This window comes from Monopterus albus, unplaced genomic scaffold (genome assembly GCF_001952655.1).
Source record: "Monopterus albus unplaced genomic scaffold, M_albus_1.0 scaffold22.1, whole genome shotgun sequence".
In the NCBI taxonomy this organism is placed as follows: domain Eukaryota; kingdom Metazoa; phylum Chordata; class Actinopteri; order Synbranchiformes; family Synbranchidae; genus Monopterus; species Monopterus albus.
Window position 1 is genome coordinate 1883583 of NW_018127902.1, and position 15219 is coordinate 1898801.

At 39.3% G+C, this 15219-nt stretch overlaps 1 protein-coding gene across 1 annotated transcript in view; it reads left to right on the top strand.

Moving 5' to 3' along the window:
• The window catches only part of krt222 (keratin 222), a 14362-nt gene extending 1143 nt beyond the window's left edge, over window positions 1-13219 (top strand). Inside the window, exons 2-8 of the mRNA XM_020594134.1 lie at window positions 862-1015; window positions 3372-3665; window positions 5750-5875; window positions 5981-6201; window positions 7214-7434; window positions 7500-7602; window positions 11326-13219. Coding sequence (XP_020449790.1) covers window positions 862-1015; window positions 3372-3665; window positions 5750-5875; window positions 5981-6201; window positions 7214-7434; window positions 7500-7602; window positions 11326-11539 — 1333 coding nt within the window. The 3' untranslated portion in view covers window positions 11540-13219. The remainder of the gene's footprint in view (window positions 1-861; window positions 1016-3371; window positions 3666-5749; window positions 5876-5980; window positions 6202-7213; window positions 7435-7499; window positions 7603-11325) is intronic.
• The last annotated feature ends 2000 nt before the right edge of the window (window positions 13220-15219 follow it).

Genomic DNA, 15219 nt, shown 5'->3' on the forward strand with positions numbered 1-15219 from the left:
GAGTGTTATGATATAGCTGTGATTCCCTGTAAAGCTGTGTGGCCAAAAGTGCAATGCATCCATTCTCTGTAGATAATGCAGGAGTTGCTCTCATGCTCTCTTTGTGCACATATATGCAGTTTTCTGCCTCTTGCTTACCATCCAACCTCTTCTTTTCTACTTCAGCCTCAGTCCTCTGCTCTCAGCTGACTGTACTGATAGCCTGCCAGTCAACAGCTTTTCTTCTGTTTGTGATCCCTGAATTGAGGCCACCAAACAAATCATCTTTTCTTTTCTCCACCTCTCCAGTCGCACTCATTGAACTATACTTTCATTGCCATGTCTAATAAATTGTGGTTCAGGCACCATTTTTCTGTGCAGATGATTGACTAAGAGTGTGTCACCATTTATTTATAGCCAAAGGCAGGAGTGGAAAAGAGGCTCATGCATGTGTGCCCAATTCTACAATGACTGAGATTTATGAAACAAAACTAGGCATACATGTTGCTTTATAAATTTGACAAAAACAATGCATAAGTTCACTCCTGTCTTAGTGTGTGTACACACAGTTTTATTCATGAATCTTCACAGAGGTTTGTGCATCTGGCCCCTGGTGGCAGGACAGACAGAGGGACATTAGATGAAATTACCTGCATTATTTGTGGATGGGACTGGAGTCATAGGTATACGCATTAGCTACTACTGGAATCTCCTTTAAATCAAGTTAAATAGGGTATTTGGCAAAACTTTGGATGTGTTAATTTGAATAAATATATTTTCTCTTTCCTGATGTCTTGACCATGACATATTACCTCCTCGTGTTTATATGATTAATGTATGAGTAGTGTTAATGAAAAATAACCTCAGCTGTTGACATTGTAGGTGTGAGACAGAGGAGCGCAACACCCGCCTTCTGGAGCAACAGGTGGCTTTGCTTAGGGAGTCAAAGAGGGAGGCAGATCAGAGCCAGTTGACACTGCAGGCAGACCTTCATTGCTCAATGACAGAGCTGCAGGAGATGCACCAGGAGTTTGAGGTCACTAAATGTACTGCAAATGCTTGTTATGACATTTTTCCACTGTTTCCCTTTTCTCTCTCTCTCTCTTCAAACTCTGTCTGCCTGCCTGTCTTTCTTTCTCATGGTACTTTTCCATCTCTACTCACAGTTGCAATACTTTCATCTTAATGTACCCTTATTTGTCCAGGCAATAAAATGAAATGTTACTTTATGATATCACTGGAGTACATTCCTCACAGAGAAAACAAGAATAGCTACTAATATGAACAAGAATAAACTAATAAGCCTATCCAAAATTGGTGGAGGATTTTTGTTTCTTGCAGTGTCCCTTGCAGGCAAACACCTAGTGGCTGGATAGCCCAGCAAATGGAAGTCAAAGTTTATGAGTCAAGCATCAACTCTGGTGTTGTGGACATTAGATGAAGATTAGATGGTAGGCCCAGAGCCATTCGGATAGAAGAGTTGCAACATTGAGGGGTCACATGATTCAAAGCTTCAAATAGTTCCAAATGTTTTCTGCAGGATTTATCAGCAGTTACTACTTTTAATGACTCGTACAGCCTTGCAAACTAATTCTGTGTTCTGTTGTAGATAGCTCAGCTACTTTAACTAGGTACCTAATTATTAAAGTGACCCAATATTTGAGAGAGGCAGTCAAAAAGGTTGTTATGTGTATAAATGTTTTGACACGTTGCTAACTTAAACTGTCACAAGTATAATTCTTACTTTGGAAGATAACAAGTTAATGTAACTCTGTGGCGCTGATTCTAATTTCTAGAACTGTTCAACATTCTTAGAATCCACCCTTACTGTAAAAAACAGTCTTTATAGAGTCGATGGAGATGTTGTTACTCTCCCTCTTAATCCACTCTGAGTAGGCCTTTGTGCATTATTGGTGGATGGAGCTGAAGCTTTATTGTGAAGTTGGCTGTAGGTTGAATGGTTGGACATTGTTAGACTCATTTTCATTTGCTGTTACAACAGCACTGTTCTGTCTTCTGCTCAGGAGTTGTAAAGGGTAACAGTCTCCTCCTGGATGAAAGAGGAATGTAAATGTGACATCCAACAGCAGTCTGAAGTCAAGTCAAGTTAATTATCTGTATAGCTCAGTATCACAAATAACAAATTTTACTCTGGAAGCTCAAGTTTGAAGAGCTCCGTTTTTCTGAAAAGTGTAACTGAGGGCTGTGATAGGGGGGTTTTGCCAACTAGGCCCATACATGAGGGTGTAAAATGTTCACAATGACTGTGACACCTAGAGGGCAGTGAGGGTTTTTTTATTTTAAATACTGAGTGGTTTGATTTCTGAACTAGCAGTGAATTAGCCATAACACAAGAAAAGTGTTGTTGCCACCAGAGTACCTAGAATCAAAAGTCAGTAATTGACTTGGTAGCTAATCAACGTTGACATAATTGTTGTTGTTGTTGTTGTTGTTGTTGAAGTGGTTAACTAACCAACAGCAAGTGATGAGTTGATCAAGGTGGTTTGGAAGGCTGCTGGACAGGGCTAGTAAATGTTAGCATGTTAACATGTTAAATTAAGCATGTTAGCATGCTAAACAGAGTTTTGTGAGCTAAATGGCAATGCGTACATACAGTCTCACACAGATGCTAGCATATCATTTGACTCTTATAGGTGCTTTGTACGCTGCCTTAAAAATGAGATATTATCTGACTTATAAAAGGACAATGATTAATAACAGCTCTATAAGAACTGTAAGGATCCATTTTGCCAGCTTGGTAGATGTGACCACAGAGAATAAGAAGGAGCATTAGCTACATGAACCTGACCCAGGCACATGTTACAACTGTGGAATATAGGCTACTGTATTTAAATATGACTGGTGACTCTAAATTGCCCATAAGAGTGAGTGTGGGTGTGTGTTCTTTGTCTCTAAGCTTCAACCCTGTGTTAGACTGGTGACCTGTCCAGGGTGGACCTCACCTCTCGATTGGCTCCAGCCCCCCGGAACCCTCTTCAGAATAAGCGGTATAGATAATGGATGGATGGATGGATTTAAATATATACTTCGGGATATAGCTATTTTCTTGGATATACACACACACACACAGGCCCCGATAAATGATTTTTCTTTTTCTCTTGGCTCTGCATTGCGTGGACTGCCCCCTGCCACACATATGCATGCAAATATTCAGTACACTCACACATAAACACACTTCTCTTGTGTTTTGTTTTTTTCCTTTGCATTTGCCTATTCATTCACAAACTATTTTTGGCCCAGTCTCAGTTCTCTCTATGTCTGGTTTTTCTCTTGTATTTCTGTCTATCCTCCACTCTCTTCTCCTTCTGGCTCGGTTTTTCTCTCTCTCCCCTTCCCTCCCCCTCTTGCTCACTCTGGTTGGCTGTTTGCAGGCAGCCCGGGCTCTGCAGCTGCAGCAGGTCGGCTTCTGCGATGCTCTGTTAGCGACGGCCACAACAACAAGAGGGGAGGAGGAGGATGGCACAGGGATGGAGCATGCCCGGCTCCTCGACCGAATCAGAACGCAGTATGAGCAGAGAAGACTTCCTGGCCTGGGCGAGAGGCACCTCAGCCTGGGCGTCAGCTCAAATCCACACCCCAGCTTGGTCAGGCCTAGCCGCTCTGGAGCTGGAGCTGGAGCTGGAGCAGCAGCAGCATCCAGAACACACAGAGGAGTTCTCAGTGAGGTACGCACCCACTCCTGCATCCTCACTTAACCTCTTTTTTTTGTCCCTTTCTTGTATCATCCTGGCCCACTGCCAGCTAGACACACCCTCAAAACCAACTTCAGGTTGTCCCATAAGCAAGACGAGCTGCTGTTTTTGCAGTCACTGAAGTTAAATGTTTAGAGAGGTGTTTGCTGACTGTGATCAAAGGCTGTAGGTTTAGAACCCACTATGCCTGTTTCTCCTTATGTATGTGTGTGTCTGTATTTGGCTTCTTGCAAGTTTGTGTGTGAACCTGCAGGATTGCTTCATCATTCTCTTAATTTAAATCCTGCTATGTTCAGTGCTACACACTATTACACAACCTACAGTATATGATCAGTGTATATACTCTGTGTGAAAGAGCCTTCAGCTTTGTTAAAGATTTATGAACCAAACTACAACCTAAGGATTCTCATCTATCTTGCAGGGCTTCAGCAGATTTTTTTAATTAGAATAGGAGCTTTTCTACTGTTATTTTAACTGTGCTGTTTTTGTTATTATAAGAAACAGTGCAGTCTGGATACCTCTGTGTTCCCCTGGCACTGCACAATGACTTTGGTCTGACTGTGACAATAAAATGTCTTTGGCAAAGGCTGCAAGCTGCCACAGAGATAAATCAGAGTGGGTTTTATAGATGCCATTGTTTACATCAGACCCACTCTGTCTGTCTCATTAAATAAGGATTATGCAGTCAAAAGCCCACATGATGTCTGTAGTATTCATGAGTGACATTTACGTTTTACTGTCTTTCTGAAAAGGAGTGTCATACTGGGTATATAAACATGCAAGCTGAATATTACATTATATTGTATATTAACATATTATTATGCAAAAAACCCCTCCTTGCATTCTTAACCACTTAACCTTGGAGTGCAAGCCACAGTGAAAAGTCAGAACCATGATGCATGCATTTTAGTTTTTAGTTTAGATTTAGCTGAGTTTTTTATAAACAGAAGTTTTGTTTACATTCAACATTTCTCTTAAAAACATGCATCCAGAAGTCTAACAAATGTGTGGAATGAATAAAACAATGCAAATACTTCCTTATAAAACATTTGCAATGCAAACAAAATTTCTTTTCTTTTTTTTTTTTATCCTGCATTAAACTGGTGCCAGGAATGTGAGTCACACTGCGCCTGTGCATCCTGAAGCAAGTGTACACTCCAAACAAAACAGCGGTCCACTTCTTAAAAAATGCTCCATAGCACTCCCAGTGGTCAAAAATGCGAGTACTTTTGATACTTGGATACGTTTCACTGCTAATATTTTTATTTTTACATGATACAATTTTGAACGCACATTGGAATAATAAATCCTTTGCCTTTCACATCAAACTTCATCTCAACTAGTAATGAGTGTCAGTGTTATCAGTAATGAAGCACTGTTATGGGATAATCTCTGTACACATTTGCTTATCTCACAATTCCTCTGTTGATTAAAGAACATTAAAGCTGTGAAAAACAAAATGACAATCACTGGATTAATAAATTCAACAGAAAATAACTTAAATAACATGAGTGAGTTCTTCAGTTTTTACTGTAAAAAATATTGTCATAACTGACAGCTTTGCCACTTCACTGCATTTGAAGAAGGACAAGGACAGAGAGTATGAAACACCCAGCAGATATACAGTGTGTCAACACAGCTTGTACAACTGTGTGTACACACAGGCCTGGGTGTCACCTCTGCTCACTGTTTACTAAAACTGGCACTCACACTCCTAAGTACACCACTTGTGGCTGCTTCTCCTCTGACTGAGTGCGAATAGGAAAACTTTTAGCCAAGAGGTGTGTGTGTGTGTGTGTGAGGCGGCTGTATACTATGCTTCTCATCAGGCCTGCCCTATTTATCTAATATTATTAATTCCAAAAATTAACTATCAGCTACTGCACATACTGTGCATTGTTATTTTATTAATGCAGTAATATCACAGGGCTGAAGGTTGTGTAGTTGTGTTTACTATTGAAAAGACTGAGAGTGTGCATGTGTTTTTGTCTATGGTGGTGGTGGTGGTGCTCCTTCTTCTCTATCTTTTAATATTTGATCCCCCTCACCTCACCCAGGAGGAGGCAGCATGGGCACAGGTGAACCTCAGCGGCGCTGCTCTGAGGGAGGCCCGGGCTGAGCTTGTCGAGGCCAGGAAGCAGTGGCACTCCCTTCAGGTGGAGATTGAGACCCTGCATGGCTTGGTAAACATACATCATCACTTATCACCATGGCCAACACCCCAGTTACTACACTGTTAACCACTGTCCAGTCATAATCCTAATAGTGCCCTGCATTCCGCTGTCCAGGAGAAAGGCCTGGAGAGCTCCCTGCAGCAGACACAGCAGCTGTACTCCAGCCAGCTACAAGACCTTTCCCAGGTGATCGCCAGACTGGAGAGTGAGCTTGAGCAGGTGAGGAGTGGGCTAGCCACGCAGCGCCAGCGCCACAGCCAGCTCTTCAACACCAAGATGAGGCTGGAACGGGAAATCTCCACTTACCGACATCTGCTGGAGCGTGAGGAGGGCAGGTGAGGGCTAGAGACAGAGACAGGGATAGGAACATTACAGGTTCTAGGAAGGAATCCGTTTGAATGTTGTGGTTGCACATTGACCCAGGAAGATAAGTTGTACTTTTTAGTTGAAAAGCTTTTCCCAGAACACTTCATTTACACAAACATCACTGACACATGTATTTCTTCCTCAGCACTTAACAAAGTAAATAAATGATTTTCTTGTTTTTCTTCCTTTATATAGCTGTCAAACAGATCATTTCATGTCTTGGCTTTTCAGTCTGTTCAAAGCCTACTATTCTGTTATGGATTATGTCGATTTTATGTGTATAGAAATTGAAAGCGCACGTTACTCTCATTGCAGGTTGAGACATCAAGTACACCCATGCATTTAGTGAGAATACGTGCTCTGACCTGCCCCCTTAGAGCTCATTGTTTGGCTGTTCCTCTGAATACCGAATACCTTAAATGAAATACTTCATCATTTTGAGAAATATCTTAATTTGTTTTATTGCCCAGACTTAGATAAGAAAATGGGTATAATCCTAATGTGTCCATTAAATATGAAACTACACCCAATAGGCCAACAGGCAATTAGCTTAGTTTAGTAAAAGGTTGGAAACTGTGGGAAACAGGTTTTACAGTTTGCCATTTTTAGACTTTGTGTTTTGGTACACCTTAAATGCATAGCTATATATTAAGGATATAATCTGATAATTAGTGAACTTTAGAGTTGCTGGTAGGAGGATTTTCCAAACTTTTGTACAGAACTAAGCTAGCTGTCAACCACCCCTACTCCCAGCTTTTATGCTAACACAACTCTCCTATCCATAGATATACATTTAGCATAAAGATTTGAGAGCTGCATCAGTCCTCTTGTCTAACTCTCTGCAAAAAAGCCAATAAGTGTATTTTCCAGAATGTCAAGCTGTCACTTTAGTCAAGACACACAAGCAGGCATGCATACTGTAGATACACGCCACATTCATTTTGGCTGTTATTACTCTAAATGTTGCCCTCCTGCCTCCAGGTATATGGGTCATAATTGGCAGCCAATGGGCCTACGATCCTGGAGGTCTTCCATGGCAGAGCCGAAGGAAAATGGGCTGGAGAATGGTTTTAGTGACCCCACTGTTACTCCGGACGAGCCCAAGTCTGAGCCTTTGCCTGAAATCCCATCACTCCTCCCAGCAGAGAACGGGCTAAAGAAAAGCATACTCCATAGACAGCGAAGCCTTGTGATACTCACAGGTAAGACACACACTCTTTTAATACAGTAATATTTTTTGTGATTTGTCATTATTGTCTTCTCATAGAACCAGAGCAAACTAAAGACTTGCCAATCTCAACTGTGAAGACTCAAGAGATCCTTCAGGGCAATGTGGTGCAAGAGAGTGCGGAGGGTCACGGGACTATTGAGTAAGTATTGATCTTTTTGGCCCTCACTGACCTGTAGTCAGCACCTCTGGTTCACTATGTGTGCAATTTCTAGCAGCCGGGACTAACAGCATCACTTTAGTGTGCACTGTACATTGACCAGATAAATATATTTTAAGTGTAAAAACAAGCAGTCGTTTCTTGTTTGTTTAATCTCCTGAAGCCTTAACACCTCTAAGTGATATTGGTCTTGACTTGGTGAGCTTATTATTGGCTTTTAAATTCCTAATGACAATGTCATTCCCCCACCCTGGCGATGTCTGGTCCTGCGGACAATCAAAGGAATTACTTTTAAATGTCAAAGAAGTTATGAGGCATAAAACATTTGGTTGGTTGAACAGGTTCCCATGAGTTATTTATGTGTGGAAATTTTTCTTCCTTCCCGGCTTGTGTTTGATGTGGAGATACCCGCCTGGAGTGGAATCCTCAGGGCGTGGTACCAGTTGTTGTTGGACAAAACATAGGTGGAATTCTTTGCTCATGCTCCGGGTGTTACCAGGCAACATATATAATGTACACAGAATACTACATACCTGTACGTGCACAGTCACTCTGCCAGCCCAGGGGCATGCATTTATGTCTTAACCAGCTCTGCCTCATAATTTTGTTGTAAATATGTGTTGTGTCATGTAAGGACACCAGTTGTTTTCTAAATAGTATTTTTAGAAACAAAGATAATTATGTCATGTCATATTAGGCATGGCATGTGCATATGGGAGGGCATGTTTTGTCCTAGCTATTGTTTAATTAGACCTCTGGCTACGTGTTTTGTCTGTGATCAGCAGGTAGTACAAGTCACTTGACAGCCTACTGAAGTTATTTTCTGAATGGTCCTTTATGATTCTTTCTCTGACTGACGACATTAAAATACTTCAGTTAGGAATCCTTTCATGCTTCCAAACAATGCTTAAGTCTGCAAGTGCTGAATTCCCATTCGCATACTGTATAGAGAAGCCAATACTGAACGTGCTGTGAACTGCATTGACCAGCTGATGTATTTTAGACCTTTTGACCTATTTCCTTCCATTTTAATCTGGCCAGGATTAATGGGTGAAGGCTGCTTATAACGTGGTGCAAACAGGTGCAAACTAATCGGGAGCAGGTGAATCTAATGTGAGTGATTAGGAACGTAAAAAGACCGAAACTAAGGTGAAACAAAAACAGGAAGTAATGTCAAAATAAAAGCCGGACGGGAAGCAGCGGAACCGAATCATGACAGTGAACTGCATTGACCAGCTTATGTATTTTAGACCTTTTGATAAGCAATACTCTGACAGCAAGAGAAAGCATACACTGTTCCATATTGCTACACATTTTAAAAAGTTACTTAAATATTTATGTGAGGCACCTTTGAAAATAAATGTTTTAAGCAGAACATGTCTTTATTTAAGTTCTTTCTAGTAATTCAAAAGAGCTCTATTTACACCTTATAGTCTTATATGAAGGTAACACTTGCATAGTTAAAAATGACCCAGTGAGATAGTTGATGTCTAACACTGTACAACAGTACTGAAAAAAACATTGGTTAGTGTTGAATTTTAACTACAAAAGAGTCAATACTTACACACTCAAATTGTTTAAATTAACTCTGCCAGTGTTAATTTGGGTATGATGAACAGTACTGCAGTGTTCTTCGTCAGTGTGGACTGACTACAAGGGCATAGTTTTGCATATGGACAGTAGGGAAATGTCCCTACCAATATTTGAGCAAACCTACACACCGTGCACAGTATCTATGGAGTGAAGTCACTGTAGATCATTCCGATGTGCCTGACTGAGTAAAAGGGAGGGGGTCGATCTAAAGCTCATGTTCCATTTGCTGACAGTGGTATGTTATAGAGATACTCACAGATGCAAAGTTTCCGGATCAATAGCGAAACATTACTAAAATAGAAATGACATCTCTTTTGTTTCACAGTAATGTAAACAAGCTACATGCTCATTTTTCTCAAAATGAGCCGTCCTCCTCTCAATGTGCAGCCACTGAAACACAAGTGTGCAGGGACTGTCTATAAAGTGCAACACTGAAAAGAGACAGGCCTACTGCAAAAATATTCAATTACTTAACTCTTACCCAGTGTAGTGTTGCCAGAATTACCTCACACCTCATTGGTTGTCTGCTGGTTATACTTCAACCATTAGTTAAGGAAAAATAATTTTGTGGAATTTGTGGAAATCACTTTACACATTAATGGTCATCTGCTGACTGCACTACAACACTTAGTCTGGAAAAAATACACTTTTATATCATTTAGCAGAATTTTTATTTGGAAAAATATTCAGTAATGTCACTGTTGGACAGTAGGGCTCACCAACATCACTCTTCATGATGGATAAGCTAGAAACCCCATGAAATGTATTATGTAGGAAACAGCATCAGGCAAGAGAAGCAGAGCAGGCTGAGGAGGGAACAGGTGCATCTCTAGTGCTTTGGGTGTGGCTCTAATGGGGGGGGGGTCTACCAATGTTGAGACCAAACCTACACCCGTGACTGACTATTATTCATTAAAGATGTACAAAGTGATATTTTAGCATTAATACTAGATGTATAATGAAAAGGGTCACATGTGATCACCTAAGCTCTGTTTTAGCATCTTTCAGCTCAATGTTTTGGTTTTACAGCCAGCAGCTGCACTGATTGGCTTTGCTCTAACCGCCCTAATTAACCTTGTTTCCAGAAGCAGCAGCCAGCTTGTTTTCAGTAAAAAAGCTCTTACAGCTAGTGACTACCTAGTGAACATACTGTAGTGGAGCACTGAGCTGCTAAAGAGGTTGGTGAGGACCAAAGCAGAGCTACAGTATCAGGAGAGTTAATATTAGACTTGGTTAACTTATTGGTTAGCTGTCCAGGAACATGATTCCAAATAAATGTCAGTGTTTCTCTGTAACCGCTGTTAGTGTAAATGAGCCACTGTTTGTTAACAAGCTTGCCATATGTACTTTAGTGGGTGCTTTGCTTAACACCATAATCTCCTACAGTAATTAAACCAAGGCTAATTCTCACATGGCAAATGTTTGTTTTGATATTGTATACCTTTTCAACTTCTGCTTAAAACTCAACAAATCTTAATGCTCAAACCTTCTCTTCTTATTCTGATTATCTGTTGTTCAGTGGTTTTCTCTGCTGCAGAGGCAGGTTTCCAGTTATTCTGTTCAAAGAGCATAAGATCCCAGATTCTGATCCTTAGCAGTTCTTTTCTGTGACTGGTTGTGTATTATCACAAATTATGTGCATGTTCTATAAATCAGTGTGCCCTAACTCTAATTCAAGGCCATATCTAAGGCACTTCCGGCTCTGACATTTCAGCAGCAACGTGCTCTCCCTTTCTGCCCCCTGGTGTCATTGCGCAGTGAATTTATCAGCCTGCCTCACCAACATATGTGAATAACAACTAAATGAATTATTTACTGTAGTGCCATGCCATTAACACAGCCAGTTCCAAATGGGATAACAAGGCACAATAAAACTACAAAAAAGAAAGACTTCTGCCAGCTGACACTCACATAAAAAAAAACTAATCATGTAAACAAACTATATGATATGTATGTTCCTGAACACTAATAGACCAGACCTACAACATAAAGGCCAACAGTTTTTTAAATGTACTTTCATTGTCAAAAAAATCTGAAAATGCATAATGTTGTGACATTTAACATGTACTGTCATCACCTTTTACTGCGGTGTTTTACAACCCGTTTTGTCAGGACGGAGAACATTGACAAGGTGATCAAGCAGTGGGAGGGCTCCTTCTTCAGAGGGAATCCCAAGCTGCGGAAGAAGTCAGTGTCGCTGCGCTTCGACCTGCACATGGCCGCAGCAGATGAAGGCTGTGCCCAGACTAAACAGGACAGCCTCCCTGATGTTGAGGTGCGTCTCATCATGAAGAGATCTCGCAGCATCCCAAGTATCACACAGTAACTCTGTCAGTGGTCGGCCAGAGTCAGCGCTGTCATACAGCTGTGGTAATACAGGTGATGCTGAAGTTATGGGAACAGCATCTCTGTCATTGACATCTAAGATATTGCCATCCATTATTATCATGCTTAATATGAATTAGCATTTATTGAACCAAATGATGTTTGAACATGAGATTTCTCACATCAAATATTGATGTAGGCAGGATAAGCATCACCCATCAGGCTTTTGTGCTGATCTAAAGGGGCCATTTTTATAGTGACAGAAAACATTTCAAATGAATCAGATGTACATTCATTACATTACAGAGGATAATAACAGAGGGTAATAATTTCATATGATAGCTAAATATATTTCTCTGTCATCATTCTAGATGAAAAAAATGTTGCTTAACACTGTCATTATTTCAGTATAAGGTCACTGGACAAAAGAGATGATATCAGTAAAATGACTGCTTAACTAGAGCATTTACTTCTACAGTAATTAACACTTGGTACAGGAGGCTGAGTGCACTGGTAGATGGAGATAAACGGAGGTTTGGAGTGCTACAACCTGAGAATGGATTTTCTTTAACAGACTCTTTGTAAGGGACTGTACAGAAATTATTATGGTTGGAGTGGAGGGAGAATTTTTTTTGTGTGTGATTAAACATTGTCTCTCTAGAGGGCACTTCATTTCTCACCATTCAGTAGCAGCTCCCACATTCACTTTATTCTGCATCTTAAATGAAAGTAGCTGTACAGTAAAGTAAAGTACATAATAATAATAATAATAATAATAATAATAATGTAAATGCGCCATATAAAGTGACAACGAGAACTCTTGGTTTAAAAATAAAAAATAATTGTAATTGTATATAAACATGACAGTTTTTAATGTGTGATTTGGTGGCTAGGTAAAAATTGTTATTCCAATGGCAAATTAAAGTTTAAAGTAGAACACATAATCTTAAGGCCTTTGTGCACTTCTAGATATAATGGCAAAATTAATTATATCAACTGAATTGTGTATTACTGGAGACCCTGAGCAAAGGTTGTTTTAGTTTTTTTGAGTCGAGGTAAGGGTCTAATGAAAATATTAATAACAACTGTAGATGGCTGTATTGTTGATCCCCCTCCCCACCACAGTAATTTGTGTACAGTCCCTAAAGGCTTGTACCACAGACATAGAGAGCCCTTAGTCAAACATCAGCACCGAAAGTTGTCCAGAATGCTTTGAGTGTCTTTTATTTTTGCAGTTCATTCCCTGTGTGGGGAAGAAAAACCTTGCTACTCAACTAAAAAAAATGCTCACTGTGATCTTAATAGCAGTGAGAACCTTAACACTTGCGTCTCAGAGAATTTAGATTCCTCTTCTTAACCTGAAGAGGGCGGTATTTGTAAATAGTTAACACTGCAGTGTATCTTCAACGCTCTATTCGGGTTGTGTAACACATACAGTACTGTTATCTGTTACACCTTAGACAAAGTGTTTTTATGCTAAGCTTTGAGTTGGCACCAAAGATATTAAAAATACTCTAAGAAAGAAATGGACTGTTGTGTATTGCATTTGGGTGCCTCACAATATTCAGAGATATTACCTATGCAGCCTTGTGTTTGATCCTGCTTTGCCTCATGAAGCACACTGTTAATTGTGGGAGCTCAGTAACTTCACAATGAAGCATTAAGCCTTTTATCTAATATATAATTTAAAATTAAAAATGTATGTGCAGACTTCTGTGTTTTCTGTCATGTTTATCATTATCAGTGGTGGAAGAAGTATTCAGATAGTTTACTTAAGTAAAAGTAGCAATACCGCAGTGTAAAAACACTGTTACAAGTCAAAGTCCTGTATTCAAAATGTTGCTTAAGTAAAAGTACAAAGGTATTAGCAGAAAATGTACTTAAAGTACTAAACGTACTCATTATTTAAACTAGCACAGTTTACATTTATGTACATCATACTATTTGATTATAATTATTGATGTATTCTTGTGTACATCACATTCTAGTAAAGGTAGAGCTAGTTTTAACTACCTTATGTGCTTAAACTGTAAATTACTGCTGAGTAGCTTGTAATTTTTACACCAAGGATCAATAAATCTTGTGATTATGGTGTATTTTCTTTTATTAACCTCTTTCTGAAATGTAACTAGTAACCAAATGTATGAAATAAATGTAGTGAGTACAAAGTACCATATTTTTCATAGTGAAGTTGAACTATGAAGTAGCAGAAAATGAAAATACTCAAAGTACAGATACCTCAAAACTGTACTTAAGTACAGTACTTGAGTAAATGTACCAAAGCAAGTGTCTTCCTATATGCTCAGAGTAGACTGATGCTGAGGGAAAGAAAAGACACACACTTTCACATGCCTCTCTGTCTTCCAGACATAAACATTTGGAAGCTTGCACATTCAGCAGTTCAACATTTTTTATTCTTAACTGCAACAATTTGAAAAAATACACTTCTATGAATATATGGAGAAGAAATAATTTAAAGTGCAGGATAATAAATATATTCAAAACTATACAAATAGGATGTATGCAGTATTTCTGCTTTAAAATGGAAGGAAATAGCAGTATTTCAGTTGCTTTTCTTTGAGCCTATAAACAGACCAGTGAAATTTCCCATCAGTATATTTTATAGTATCAGCAAGTAGAAATGTACACCTCAGTCATTCATTAAGAAATAAGGCAAACTTCTATACCATGGTTGGTTATATATTGTTTTAACAGTAGTAGCATGACATTTAATTTCAATCATGCTGGATGTTGTTGGTTATATGTCAGTTGTCTTCCTGCTTGACAGATGCTTATCCTGTGTCACATGTCTTCATATATGCCACAGTCTTTTTAGTATAACTTTTATCAAGTCTGGGTACGGAGCACTCAGCTTTTGCTAGTACTGTGATTATGTGAGGGAGTTGAGCATTAGCAGGAGTAGAGATGTAACAGTATGAAAATTTAACATCACCATTGTAGCGACAGTTATAATTATTATCACGGCGCTATTAAAATATGTTGAAAATGTACTTACACTAATGGAAATCATTTATTTAAGGTTTTATTTTGAAAACCACAAATAATTATTAGCATTACTATGCACTGTGTGCATAAACATTAAAGAAATAACATAGGCAATAGCCATAGCCTTCTGTAAACATAAGAACACATATCAAAATGTGGTCATGAGAGGTATAGGTATATGAGAGGAATAGCAAATGTATTATTAATTATTATTATTACTATTGTTTTTATTGGTGACATTATTATTGTCTCTCTCACTCACACTTTTATATTCAGTTTTCTCAGTTGCATTTGCATACATAAAAGCAAATGAGTCTTAATAAGACAGTGAAAAGTAATTGTAAGGAGCCCCAAATTTTACAGAAATACAGAGGATTATAATGTTTCTCCTGCTGGAACACTTTTTCAGCCTAGTTTCAACCAATGACTGTTGGGTTTTAAATGAACAAAATATGTTGGTTGGGTGACTACACTATGTAATGTGTTATTGTGTACAGTGGGCCAATAGGCACATGACGCATACAGCAGCAGAGCAATGTGAAGTGTTTTTACAAGAGTAGGTAACACGGCAGCAACTCTAACTTTTCATTGTTAGAGAGTGAGTGAGAATCAAAACAAACTAAGGCAGTATGCACTCCTCTTCTCCCGCCACTCCTCCTTGCCCCTCATGCCCTG